At 43.4% G+C, this 14,595-nt stretch overlaps 1 protein-coding gene across 10 annotated transcripts in view; it reads left to right on the top strand.

The window, feature by feature from the left end:
* The window catches only part of Fryl (FRY like transcription coactivator), a 233,405-nt gene that overhangs the window by 197,987 nt on the left and 20,823 nt on the right, over window positions 1-14,595 (top strand). For all 10 annotated transcript variants that reach the window (XM_076938636.1, XM_076938637.1, XM_076938632.1 and 7 more), the window contains 8 exons: window positions 2,701-2,871; window positions 4,228-4,368; window positions 5,611-5,808; window positions 6,434-6,595; window positions 6,709-6,783; window positions 7,070-7,246; window positions 10,530-10,733; window positions 13,334-13,498. In XM_076938636.1, coding sequence (XP_076794751.1) covers window positions 2,701-2,871; window positions 4,228-4,368; window positions 5,611-5,808; window positions 6,434-6,595; window positions 6,709-6,783; window positions 7,070-7,246; window positions 10,530-10,733; window positions 13,334-13,498 — 1,293 coding nt within the window. The remainder of the gene's footprint in view (window positions 1-2,700; window positions 2,872-4,227; window positions 4,369-5,610; window positions 5,809-6,433; window positions 6,596-6,708; window positions 6,784-7,069; window positions 7,247-10,529; window positions 10,734-13,333; window positions 13,499-14,595) is intronic.

Genomic DNA, 14,595 nt, shown 5'->3' with positions numbered 1-14,595 from the left:
TCAATAGAACATTAAGAATTTGATGGAAAACTGATGGTTTGAAATGAAATATTTTGGAAAATATTTGCCTAAAATAAACCAACTTTATATATAGCATTCTCACTGATAAGTGTTTAAGGTGATATAAAATTTATTAAAAATGGCTTTCATTTTAATATTCCAGTTATGCATCATTAGGAAAACACAAACAAGGTCTCTCCCCAACCCCAGCTGAGGAGTTAGAAAGAAGACATGAGGGGAAACTATATATTGGCTTAATTGGAGTTTTTAAGGGAACAAAAAGCTCAAATAGGAAAATAGAAGCATCTAAGAGATGTAGCCGGAATGTGTTCAGTAGCCAACCTACTGAGTGCTGGAATCACTGAGAAGCCTAGCCTGCCCTGAAGGACGTCATAGCCCCTGAGGATAAAGCTGCTGGTGTCCTGACCTTATCAGGATACAGGAAGTCCCCGGTGATTTTTTTTGTTTTGTTTTGCTTCTAAGAATCCAAATCACGCTTTCTGTGATTGCTAAATTGTTTTTAAGTGTGCTTTCTCCTGGAGCCAGCACAGGATGGCTCCCTCTGTGTGTGCTTTTAGAAACCTGCAGGCTGTGGGTTAAATTGATTTCCTCAATTTATTCTCTCACTTGGAACTGTTGAGAGTAATTTTCTGCTATTATGTGCTTCCTCATTATGCAAATATCACTGGATCTCTGTTGGTGCCCATGGAGAACCCGGCATCTCAGGGCTGGGCAATGCTCTTTTCACTATGGCAGGAACCTTGCTAAAAAGTTTGCTGCAGAACATTTCTTTCTTTCTTTCTTTCTTTCTTTCTTTCTTTCTTTCTTTCTTTCTTTCTTTTTATCACTGGATTGTATTTTAATCTGGTGCTTCCAAATGTCAAATTTCACTCTTAAGACATTTTCTTTTTTATATTGCACAAACAGGAATTCTCTCCCTTTTCAAAGATAAGTGTTTAAAAAAATCATTGTTGAGGAAAAAATACCCTTTTGTAAGAATTTAGTATAGCCAGAGGTGATGGCACACACCTGTAATCCCAGCGAGTTCAAGTCTGGCCTGGGCTACATAACAAGGCTCAAAAGCAAACAGAAATCTCCAAAGAATGATTTATTATTCAAGAAAATTTATCTAGCAAGAATATGAATAGTCATTGTAAAATTATAAGATTGTACAGCTTTTTAAATTATTCATTGGGTTACTCTACGTTGAAATAAAAATGAGAAACCAAGTCGCCACCCCACCCCCATCTTCTCATCGTTGTCTTTACGGGTAGGGGATGAAATTGGCTGCTTTCAGTGAATTTATAAAATAATTTTCAGGGTACTATATTGGTATTGTCTGCAGCTGAACATGTATATCTGCAGCCCATGTGTGGATAATGGCAGAGAGATGGACGTGAGGCCCTTCAAGTCTATCAACTTCCCCTGAACTATTAGGTTATTTAAATAAATAGTTAAATATGTGCATATTTCAAAGGCAGTATTCTCTTTACTAAATGCTATAGGCAGTTGTGGAAATGGATACAACGCATTAGGAGTAAATGTAAGAATAAGCTTAAAAGTAGAAAAGAAAACTGAAATAAACAGTATGACAAGGCTAGTCTTTATGATACATACACATGTACATGCCTGCATATATATACATATATGTACACATATGCATATGTACAGACATGTAGTGCATACATATATTCATATACATATATAAATACTAGACTTGTAAAACAGCAAGGGCCCTTTTCCAGTTCTAGATTGTCATAGCATCTCCAGAGGGGGCTAAGAGACATCTTCACCAATCACTCAGGCAATAAAAGAACTAAGAATATGAATTCAGTCTATAACCCGCCCCCCCGCCCCCCCCACTCCACCCCCCCGCAAAGACTTGCTGATCTCCACTCCATAGCTCTGTGTCAAGCAGCTTCTGGAAAGGTTGGCTTCCACCAGAACTGGCCAGGGCACTCACATGATTTCCTGATGAGCAGTCTGATGGCCGGTGTGCAGGTTGTTACCAGTGGAGATAGCACAGCTACAATGTGGTCCTGTGACTGTCACACAGGTTGAGGCTGTCAGCAGTAACTAGTCCATGAGGTGCCCTGAAACAGCCTGGGCATCTCAAGTCGAGCCTGCCCGATTAGGCTCGCCCGCTTAGCCTCTGGGGCACTAGAGCACTGTGGGATTTGACAAGACAGACGAAAAGTCTTGAGTAGGGCTTATAAACTCGTAGACGACCATTCACCAGAGACAGCATCATAGACTGTAAAAACCCAACGAGTGCTGCACGCATCAGTCCTCTTTCTGGTCTTTGGTTGCAGTGGCTCTCACTCTCCATGTCACTGCAACTCTTTAGTACAGTTCCTCATGTTATGGTAAACCCCCCCCCAACCATAAAGTTATTTTTATCACTACTTCACAACTGTACTTTTCTTACTGTTATGAATCGTAATGCACATATTTCTGGAGATAGCGGTTTTCAAAGAGATCGCGACCTACAGCTTGAGGACCACTGTTCTATTGCAATTCTCTTGATAGTGCCTTGGTCTTTCCCTTTCCCATTTGAACTTTTCTGGGTTTTTTTTTTTTTTTAAACTGAAAGGCATTGAAACTTTAATATGCATCTCAAATTATGTCTTTAAATAATTGCATTTAGCCTAAAGCAAGTTTAAGTTGCAGGCAGATAGAATAAGCATGTGTGTTCTCCAGGTCTGTGTGGAAGAGAAGTGCCCGACGCTGGTGAACCTCGCTCACATGATGAGTCTGTACAGCACACACACCTACTCCAGAGACTGTTCCAACTGGATCAACGTGGTGTGCCGGTACCTGCATGACTCTTTCTCAGAGGCGACCTTCAGTCTGGTGACTTACCTGGCAGAGGTGAATTTAGGCGGTTTTGGACCGCTCGGTGGTCAAATTGTCAAGTGGCTGTTTATAGAGGCAGCGCTGTAGTACTAACTTGTCTTCCAAGTTGCACGTGGTTAGAGAAGAGCATGAGAGAGTAGAGGGCGCATTGAGAGAGATACAGATGGTTCTTTTCAAGTACAAAAGAGGTTTTTTGGTGTTTTGTTTTGTTTTGTTTTTTTTAATGTTGGATGTTTCTCTCCCATTCTCGGTGTCTAGAATCTTTGCCTTAGCTGACATAGAAGTAGATGTCTTAGTCAGGGTTTCTATTGCTGTGATAAAAACACCTTGGCCAAAGCAGCTTAGGGAAGGTTTATTTTAGTTTACTTACAATTCCATATCACAGTCCATAATTGAGGAAGTCAGGGTAGGACTCAAACAGGGCAGGAAACTGGAGTAGGGACTACTACAGAGGCCACAGAAGAGCTGTGTACTCTTGCTCAGCCTGCTGTCTTATAGGCCCCAGGATCTTCTACCCAAGGCCGGCCCCTCTCACATCAATCTCTAACTAAAAACAAAGTGTCCCACAGGCTTCCCTATCGTCCAGTCTGGTAGGGCTTCTCTACCCAGCCTCACTATTCCCGAATTACTCTAGCCTGTGACAAAGTGACACAGAAGCTAGCCAACACAGTAATTAATGGAAAACTTTCCTTACAAAAAAAAAAAAAAAAAAAGAAAGAAAGGTGTGTTTTGGATGGTGTTTATCCTGGAGAATAAGGTGCAGTTCTTATTTAATACGTGGAACCTGGCTTCATACCTGTAATCATAACCATCACGAAACTGGGGCCAGAGGTTTTGGGGGCTAGCCTGGGCTCCAAAAATTTCAGGAAGGAAGGAAAGAAGGAAAACTCAAGAGAATAAAATCTTCTTAGGGTTTTTTGGGTTTGTTGTTGCTGTTTGTTTGTTTGTTAGTTTGTTTCTAACTAAAAGGTGTGTTTCTTTCTGTGATGGCCAGTGTGAGCTGGGTCCAGGTGGCAGTTACTCATTCAGTTTTACAGGATTAAATCTTGTGCACAATCAGTTAGCTACTGCATATCTTTGTGAATGGTAGCCCATCATTCTTTGGTGATAGCAGTGCACTTGTTCTTTCTTTAACCTAAAATAAATAATATTTACGTATAAATTTATTATTGAAGACTGTTATTGACATGAGAAACAGTTACCCTTCCTGACAGAAGGGACAGTAATGTATGTGCCTGTTGTTATGTTTCCTAATCCCTGCTCGTTTGAGCAACCTGACAGATTAAACCTATTATGCTTTCCGGTGTTGTAAGTATGTTGCCAGGTTTTTGTTCAACCTGATTAAAGTCTGCATTTCAATGTTGTTTTCAGCTGTTAGAAAAGGGACTGTCCAGCATGCAGCAGTCATTGCTGCAAATCATCTACAGTCTGCTGAGTCACATTGACTTGTCTGCAGCCCCTGCCAAGCAGTTTAACCTGGAGATCATAAAGATTATTGGCAAATACGTGCAGGTGAGTGGCCACGGGGTTCACGTGCAGCATTGCACTGCTTAACTCGAAACACTTGATGAACATACACACTCTGGAGCATCTTAGATACCAAGGGTGGGGAACACCGGTGATGTTTCCGGAGTATTTCCTACACAGAAAACAATCGCTATGTAAGTGACACAGGGGCACCATCTGTGGATCTGTTGTGCGGGGCTTTTGTCAGATTTAAGTCACATGTCTGCAGCGCTAGAGAGTGTGTGTGTATGCAAACAGTAGCAGTTACCATCTCTGAAAATTAAGGCTAAGACTTATATCATTCTTTGTATGACTCTCTGTGTTGGTGAGGTACTATATATTAGATTTAAAAAAAAAAAAAAAAACTTCTAGAAACAGGTGCTTTGAAAGTCTGTACTTTAAAGTTGGTGCTTGTATGTCAGAAGTGCCAGATATTTAGAAAGCAGATTCTTCTGCACATACATATCTGTCATGTCAGTTATCCCTAAATTATGTTGGAGGAATATATAAAACTAAGAAAAGCTTCCTCTGAAGATCAGCAGTACCTGAGAGTGTCACCCCATGTTTGGGGCCCGGGAAGTCAGGAAGTGAAGTTCAGGCACTGAGAGATGGCTCACCAGTTAAGAGCACTTGTTGCTTGTGCTTAGGACCCCAGTTTGATTCCCAGCACCCACATGGCACCAACAGTCTATAACTTCAGTCCCAGGGCATCTGACACCCTCTTTTGGCTTTTGTGAACACTCACAAATATGATGTAGAGACATGTGCAGGCAAAGCATCCGTATACATGAGATAAAATAATGAAAACGTTTTTAAAAGTCAGAATGTGTTTTAATATTTAATATATATCTAAAATATATATATATATTTAAAAACTTTTTATCATCTATTTAAGATTTAACTTTGAAGCCAAAACTTTAAATGTATGTGATTCTTTGAACAGCCAGGTCTCTTCATAAGACTTTCCAAATTAATGATTTATAAAGTACTCCCTGAGAGAAAAACAAGGTCCTCCAATGGGGGAGCATCACTAGGTCTATCGCGTGTGATGATCTAACACTACCCAATAATAACTCAGATTTTCCTATGTTTTGTAACTCAGAAGACCTTCTGTTATAAGATCTCAAAGGAAAAATCATTTTATAGACATCTCAGAGCAATGCTGTTCTCACAGTCTGTGGTATACTCTGGGGAGTTGTTCCTCTCCATGCACACTTGTAACACACATGTTGATTCTTCTGAATCCAGAGCCCATACTGGAAGGAAGCCCTCAACATCCTGAAGCTGGTGGTGTCCCGCTCTGCAAGTCTTGTCGTCCCCAATGACATCCCCAAGGCCTACGGAGTAGACGTAGGCTCTCCCGAAATCTCCTTCGCTAAAATATTCAATAACGTCTCAAAGGAGCTGCCCGGCAAGACCTTAGATTTTCACTTTGACATCTCCGAGGTAAGATGCCCCACGGTCGATACAGTCCTGTTAGGAGCTCTCGTCACCTCGTGTCTTCTCTCAGGCCTACATCAGCGGAACTTGTACTTGGCATTAGGCACTGGGATGGGTACTGTGAAACTGGTTATAAAAGCGAGGCGAAGGCCGACTCTGAGGAAGCAGGCAGATGAGTGTCATGATGCCTGACTGGAATGCAAATAAGATAGAAATGGTCTGGGAATAAACAGTGTGCTCCTAGAGATGTGTTTCAGAAAGGAGGCACCATCGAAGCTGAGTATTATAAACTAAGTATCCCTAGGGGAGCAGATATTAAGTTTGGGGTGTCTTGGTTAGGGTCTCTGTCGCAGTCATAAAACACGACCAACACCAACTTGGGGAGGAGAGGGTTCATTTCATCTTATAATTTGTAGTCCATCATCCAGGGAAGGTAGCACCAGCACCTGGAGGCAGGAGCTGATGCAGAGGCCACGGAGGGACACTGCTTACTGACTTGCCCCTCGTGGCTTGCTCAACCAGCTTTCTTGGTTATTTGTAGAAAACAACTTGAAAGATAGGTTAACGTTTAACAGCTGAAAGTTCCTCTGGTGTGGAAGCCGAGTCAATGTCGGCATTTGTTTCTGTGTAGACGCCCATCATTGGGAACAAGTATGGAGGCCAGCACAGTGCTGCAGGAAGGAATGGGAAAGCAAAGGTGATCGCAGTCACCAGGAGCACGTCCTCCACCTCCTCTGGCTCCACATCCAATGCCCTGGTTCCTGTCAGCTGGAAAAGGCCGCAGTTATCACAGGTACGTAGCGAGCATCAGCATGGGATAGAAAAATCGATTTTTGTGATCCTGTGAGCACCCTAGAACCGTCTTACTTTTACCCAATACTAACACTGGAATTTCCTTCCTGTTAGCGGAGAACAAGAGAGAAGCTGATGAGCGTGCTTTCCCTCTGTGGCCCCGAATCTGGCCTCCCCAAGAATCCCTCTGTGAGTACTCAGGAGCATACAGGTGAAGGGTGCCAGAGGCATTGTGTCTTGGTGCTTGCCTTTTCTAAGTCCTGGTATTGACCAGGAATAAAAAGATGGTCCTGTCTGTTGCCAAAGCTGGCAGTGATGCTGTCCAGGAGCTGAACTAGTTAGGCATGAAGACTAAATGAAATTCTGCGTTGATTGAAGGGTGAGGCTGACAGGGTTTTGGTGGGGCTGGTGCCTCAGACGCAGACTGATAAAAGATGGTGGGCAAACTGTTCCTTTTTTCTTTTGGGGGCATCAGGTTGTGTTTTCTTCAAATGAGGATTTGGAAGTCGGGGACCAACAGACCAGCTTGATTTCCACCACCGAGGACATAATTCAAGAGGAAGAAGTTGCCGTCGAAGACAACAGCAGTGAGCAGCAGTTTGGCGTCTTTAAGGACTTCGACTTCTTGGATGTTGAGTTGGAAGATGCGGAGGTAAGAACGTGGGCTTTCTTGATGTGTGTAGATAGATGGTCAGTGCTGAGCCAGCCTCTGACCGTGGCATCTTCCCTTGTGGAGATTACTGTAAAATCAAGAAAGGCAAACTAAATATGGTTGCCACAATTAGTCAGTAGCAGAAGAAACCTAAATAAAAGAGGAGTCTATTCTATCTTTAAAAAGTAAAAAAAAAAAAAAAAAAAAAGAAAAAACAATTTTTTTCGTTATAGTCATTTTAGTGTATTCATAGATTTAAACGTTTACTTAGCATGAGCTAAACAAATTAATAGCAAATATATTTATTAAAATTGATCAAACATTAGTTTCCTTGATTTTTTTTGTTTGTTTGTTTTTGTTTTGAGACAAAGTCTCCTCGCCCCTGGCCTGAACGTCATGCCACTTCTCCTGCCTCAGCCTCCCAAGTGTAGATGACAGCTGTAAGCCACCATGCCCAACTCAGACACAGTTGTATTTGTCACTAATGTGGCTGTATGATTGCTTCAGTTTTCTAGAGCTCCGCCTCTGGCAGGTGCCTGAGGGCCTCTCATTGACAGACCCAACCACTTTTTCTTCAGCTTCCCCAAGAACCAGTTTCTTCCAACCTCAAAGGGTTTCCCCTTGTAAACTGATTCTGTCTAGATGTGTCCTTCTAGGCCAGGGGTTCTCAACCTATGGGTCACGACCCCTTTGCAAACCTCTACCTCCAAAATATTTACATTATTACAATCTATAGCAGTAGCAAAATTACAATTATTAAGTAGCAGCAAAAATAATTGTATGGTTGGGGGTCACCACACTATGAAGAACTGCAGTAGTAAAGGATAGCAGCCTTAGGAAGCCTGAGAACCACTGATCTACTGCCTGACCTAAGTGGAAATCCAAGTGCAAAGGGCAAATTTGTTAGCCCAGGCAGCTCAGCTAGCCCCGAGGCAGAGCTCTGCAGTCAGCATGACTCTGTGAGGCCATCTCCTTATGCTTTCCCAGCCCCACCCCCACCCCTTCATTCCAGACCAACTTGGTCTCAAGCAGCAGCCCAGTGACCATCGCTGCTCTGTGACCTCATGTGCCCACATAGCAATGTTTTGGGCGAGTAAGGATCCGAAGAGTCCACTCGGGTAGCTTGTGTGCACCCCTCAGCTCTCATGAGGAGCTGTTCTCTTTGGCCACCGTGTCATATAATTAGGAGACCGTCTAGGGAGGTGTCTTCCCCGACCCTCCATGCCTCAGCCTGCCCTGCAGCTTTGAAGACAGGAACCCGAAACCTGGGAATCTCACACATGCCAATAGACCTAAGCCACCTTTAAAAGGGAAGTTTTAAACCTGTTTTCTTATCCTATGTATATTTCCCACTTTCCTTCTTATATTTTTATCTTCTGAAAGGGCATGTTTTGAAAGCCTTTTAAAAGTGTGTTCACATTCATCCTTTGGAAAAACATTTTGAAGGAAGCGTATAGGACAGGAGACAGGCTGTCACAGCCAGGAGGGAGATGGAGTGGCTTGAGACCTACATTTGTGAGCTGCTTCTAAATCCTTCTGTAGTTACTTATTTTTTTTTTCCTTGTTCAGAATTCAGGTTTCTAAAGGCTCTTGACATTTTTCTAACGGTTAAGGTTATTATTTTTTTGTTTGCCTTTTTCCTGTAAAGAGCTCTGGTGATGTGTTTGAGTTCACCCGGCCCGCCCTCTGAAATGTCAGCAGGAAAGACTCCAGCTTTCAGTAGCTCCTTAGAACACTGAAGTATCTGCAGTCCTGTCTTTACTTCAAGTCACAATGATCTAGGGGGAGTAGGAGAGGACTGACCTGAACCCCAAAATTAAGCAAGCCAAGGATACAGACTTTCATGATTAATTAATTAATTAATAACAGTAGGAAACACTTGGATTGGATGGGTAAACCAGAAATTCCTAAAAGATTCCCTGGCTTTGAAAGCTTGCAGTATTCATCCATTCCTTCATTCATTCACTCATTTATTCACCAAACACACTGTAAGGCCAAGTGTCATTAATGTGCTATGCATCATGGTCATATTTACAATGTAAGCTGAAGAAAGGTACTTTTCAAACCCTAACCTTGCGGAACCCTAGACCATCTAAAACACCTTGAGGAACAGCCAGGATGAATCTCAGGGTACAGGGACAGGGCTCCTGAAGTGCCCCCAGCCTGAACAGTTTGGATTTCACTTGTCAGTATTGCACAGCTGTCTTCCTTCTAAAATCCCATTTGAAAAAGAATTAATTCCTCTGTTTAGGGGGAAAAAAAAAATCTATTTTTGAAACCTTTATTTCAGACAATCCCTTCCATGTAAAGGATATAAATTAATCATTTTTTTTTTTTGCCAGCTTAGTATAACTTGTCATACCACAGCTTCAGACTGTTAAGACTTATGTTCTTCAGAATTATGGCTTAACACAGGCACAGCATATATCCTAACAGGAGTGAAGCTGGACTGCATCATCTCTCTGGGGCTCTTTTGAAGTTGGCAGTGGTAGCATTTTGATAGCTATGATCTTGATTTTAAATCCTAGTGATAAATGTGTTTAACCGCAGCTGTCCTGCAGACGAAAGTAACTGTATAACCCCTGTATTGCCGTCAGTTCAATGTGGGTACTTAGAGTCAGTTATTGCATTGTACCAAGTAATAGCCGTGTAAACTTTGAAGGTTTTTGTAAATTCTGTGTTGCTGAAGTGTACCACGGAAGCGTTGTTCTACGTGTCTGTCTCCAGCTCTTCCCCACTTCAAATCACATGTTGGCTTCCCGCAAAAAGCTAAACCCAGAGCTCGCATCCGTCTCCGAGTCTGAGAAATCACAGAGTTCTTTTCCCCAAAAGCGTAGTATATATTTGAATGTGCGTCTTCGTTCTTTCTAACTCTGTGTGTTTTCCTTTTTGCTAACCAGGAGCTGCAGGTAAGTTGTAGCCTGGTGTCGTGCGGTTTGTGTCTCTGTTGCCGGTGTCTGTCCTCTGTGTGGTCTCCTCCGTGCCTGTGTATTAGAGTAGAAATGACCTAGAGTGTAGATCTAATTGGTCCCCCATCGGTGCAAGATGGATTATCAAGAAAATGACTTAGTAAAAATAACCAAATGATTTTTAATCTCTATAAATATAAACATTTGATGGTGAGTTAAACGTTGAAAAAAACAGATGGGTTGATTGAATTTCTGCTTTTCATAATGCATTCAGTAATTTTTTTCATCTTGGTATATGTTTCCAGGTGTCTTAATCTCTGCAGCACCAATAAGCATGTGGCTGAGTTCTTAGCAACCGTGTCTTGCTTTTCTAGGGGGAAAGCATGGACAACTTCAACTGGGGAGTCCGCCGGCGCTCGCTGGACAGTATTGACAAAGGAGACACACCATCCCTCCAGGAGTACCCCTGTTCCAGCAGTACCCCCAGCCTGACCCTGACGAACCAGGAGGATACCGACGAGTCCTCAGAGGAAGAAGCCGCCCTCACGGCAAGCCAGATCCTGTCACGCACACAGATGGTATTAATCTCACCTTTCCACAAAGTCGAGGGGCTTCAACTAACTCTTAGCTTCCAATTTAAAAAAAAAAAAAAAAAAAAAAAAAAAAAAAAAAGATGGCATCCACATGCCCAATGTCATTTTGTTGTGTGAAAAATGCACACACCAAAACAGTGTTCTGGTGCCCATGACAAAAACCAGACCTACGAAGTTGACCTGTGTGCCTGTAGTGTTACACTAGAGCCAACTAGATCCCTAGTTCCTTTAGGGGTTCTCAGGTGACACACATTTTTGGTATCAGCTAGGGCACTTGGCACCTCTTGATACACAGCTGCTTTTCTTTCCTGGTGGGCAAGTCGCACTTGGAATGTTGCATATACGGTCGAGCACAACATTGGTCCTCTTCAAGATTAAGTTAGGAGACTAAAAAGACGGCTTAGCAGCCAAGAGCATCTTCTCCTCTTTTAGAGGGACCTGGGCTCAGTTCCTAGCACCCATATCCGGCAGCAGCTCACAAGCACCGGTAACTCCAGCTTCAGAGGCCCTCACACTCTCTTCTGCATTCACAGGCACATGCCTCCCTACATCCGCACATGTATACACGCATAACTTTTTAAAAATGTACATTGGTGTTTTGCCCGCATGGGTGTCTGTATGAGGGTGTCAGATTGCCCTGGAACAGGAATTACAGACAGTTGTGAGCTATTCTGTGGGTGCTGGGAATTGAACCCAGGTCCTCTGGAAGAACAGCGTAGTGCTCTTAACCAGTGAGCCATCTCTCCAGCCCCTACACATAACTTTTAAATAGTAAAAATAACTTTTTGTTATTTTATTTTAAATAACTCAGTTATGTGACGCTCTGGCTCCCGTCCCCCAGGGCTATGTGGCCAACTTCATGAGTGTACATGAACAAGGCTCGTGAATCAATCCAGAAAAGTGTGGGGTTGTGCAGAAGCCTGAATTCGCAGGTAGAGTGAGGTTTGGATTTGGAGACAGCAGCGTGGAGAATGACACCCTGGCGTGTACAGTTCAGAGGCATCCCTAGTGTCGGCGAGGGTTACCCAATTCTCCTTACAGCCTGTCTCCCTTTAGCAGAGACCCCTCCCCTCGCTCTACAACATCTGAGGGTCAAGCCCTTGTAGCAGTATCGCACATGGCGGGCTTTAAGCAAGGTGTCAAGCTGTCTGTCTGTGGTCAGCTTCCTGTCTCCTCAGCTATTTGGCATCTCATTATTAGCATAAATAAGTCTTCCCAGTGCCACCCCCCCCCCCCCGACCCCTTTATGTGTGAAGTGACTACTGAATATTCACCACCACACCAGGGTCCCCAAGGTGTTTTACTAGTCTCCGTAATTCTCACCTGACTCTGCAAGGCAAGCAGGCTTAATGCAGATCTGGAGAGTAATGGAGTGTCCCAGAACACACAGCTAGTAAGTAGACTGGAAACAGGCTCTGTCTTGTGCTCATGCACTTCACCATGGTGAACAAAGGTCTGCTCCATGGGTCTGGTTTAGAGGGATGGTGAATTTCCTGGCCACAGACACTAACTCAGCACCATGGAGACCAACCATATGCTACAAGGCTGGCCTGGCCTTGTCTCTCTCTAATCATGGTTCAGATTACATAAACTATGACTATAAACTCAGAGACTGGCTTTACCCACTTTGTAACTCTGGGAAGTTATGTTGCCATCCATTAAAAGTAGACCCCAACAGTAGTGCCTTGCTGGAGGTAAGCCACCCAGCACACAGTGAGTGCGTAAAAATGGCTAGCTCTCGTGAAACCCAGGGGCAGAACTGACTGCTTACCAACAAGGGCAGGGACAATCTCAGTGATACTAATTTAGGGGAAAAAAATCATTGAAAATTGCTTTGTCTGCATTTGCCTCTGTGTATTCTAAATGAAAAGCTGGTATTTCCTAGGTTGAATACCAACCGGGAGAAAACCGAGTCGTTACTTCGTCATTAGCTCGGCTATGAACAGCTCTACAGTTTCTCTTTGCTTTTGCGTCTTATTGAAACTGTGCAGTTAATTTCTGCTTGCGTTACTGAGGGTGCCCTCCTGTGTGCCTGCCCTCCCTGAGTTCCCTCAGGCCTGGCTGAGATGGAGCTCAGTAGCCCTGCACATGCCTGGCATGCACAGGGTCCTTGGTTCAATACCAACTCACACAAAACACTGGGTTTGATCTCAGTCACCACCTACGCTGGGCATAGTGGTACACGCCTCAAAGATGGAGGCAGAAGGATCAAAATTATAAGGAACATGGGCTACAGAGAGTTTGAGGCCTGCCTAAGATACATGAGAATCTACTCCCGCCCCAGGGGGAAAAGAAAGGCAAACACATGAGAAAATACATATTTTGGCTCAAGGCTAGTATAGTTCTAGATCGCTCCCAGTTCTTTCCCTTTGTTTAGTTAGCAACAGCTAACCTTTGTGGCTGCCTGCTCCATAGTGCTGAGGGGTCAGCTGCCTCCCTTCACAACCCATTCTGATACACACTAGACGGGGGAAGGGCAAACTAGGAAACCCTACAAGGTCTCTATAACTAAGCCCATAAAATATCTGGTGATGCATGCTATTGCTTGCGGCTGCTGCCACTAACGACCGAATCTTTCCCCACAGCTAAACAGTGACTGTGTGGCAGATGACTTGATGCACGAGCACCAGGACCTGCTCCAGTCTCAGGATTCTGCCAGCAGCAACACAACCGAAGACGTGCTGCAGATCAGAGATGAGACCCCCAGTTTGGAGGCCTGTCTAGATAATGCTAGCAGCCAGCTGCCTGAGGTGGGGAGAGGAGGGGCTGGTGCATGGCCAATCTAGGTTCCCTTCAGCAACCCTGCCATATCCCTCGCTTCTCTCCCCAAAAAGTTTTCAGCTGACGTGCTGCTAATGATTTGATTTGTTTTCAGTATTTCTAACCTGTTGGGTTGTTTTAAACAAAACGGTCAGACCCTGTTGGGTTGTTTGTGTGTGTATGTGGTTTTTTTTTTTTTTTTTCTTTCTTTCTCTTTTTTAAAAACTTGATATGTTGGAAACAGCCTACAGGTTAAAAATAATGTCAAGTGTGTCAATGAGCATTTTGCGTTGCAGAGCGTGACTTGGCCACTGTGCCAGCGCTTCTCTGGGGACAGCAGGCCTCGCCTGGGGTGCTGCGACTCTGTGAAGGACTGCTTCTGTGTGTCCCTCCCCTTCCCTTTTGCTTTGTTTGGGTTTTCTGTGATTGGTGCTATGACTGGGTTAGGACCTCAGGCTAGCTGTGTTAGCAGACGGTTCAGTGAACCTTATCAAAAGACTTTATCAAAAGAACCACTAGTATTATGGTTTTTGGAAAGGCCTATGAGAAGAAAGGCCAGATTCCAAGCTAATGACTGACCCAAAATAAGTAAGTATTAGTTGTCTTAGTGTTTCTTATTTTAAAAGATTATAGATACTTTTTTTTTTAATGTTAATTATTGCTGTAAACATGTGAAATGTGCTTTTTTGCTCAGTCGGTAAGTAATAGAAACTAGTACTTTTTCTTTTGTCTTAATGCACTTGGTGTAGTTACTAGACCCTGACTGACATGGCTATTTTATTGTATTGGTTTTATAAGGCAAAGTCTCACATTCTTACGAGGCTGACAACTAGATGTGTGTCGTCACTCTCTTTACCAGTCAGCAGATACATCTTGAAATGGACGCATTCTGGCTCCCTGACCCACCTGTGTTTGAAATTCTAATAGAGTAAAGATGCAGGCAGCTCAGTGAAGTGTTCACTGCGATTTCACTAAAGATGGTGGGATTTACTGTCTGCATTAAGGAAAAATGAAAAGGCATTTGATATATATTCAGTGCAGAAGCTCAGGAATATGTTGAAGGATTTGTGGAAATTCAGAGAGTAAT

This window comes from Arvicanthis niloticus, chromosome 7, assembly GCF_011762505.2.
Source record: "Arvicanthis niloticus isolate mArvNil1 chromosome 7, mArvNil1.pat.X, whole genome shotgun sequence".
Classification (NCBI taxonomy): domain Eukaryota; kingdom Metazoa; phylum Chordata; class Mammalia; order Rodentia; family Muridae; genus Arvicanthis; species Arvicanthis niloticus.
Note: the sequence above shows the minus strand (reverse complement) of the source record. Positions and strands in the feature narration are given on the sequence as shown.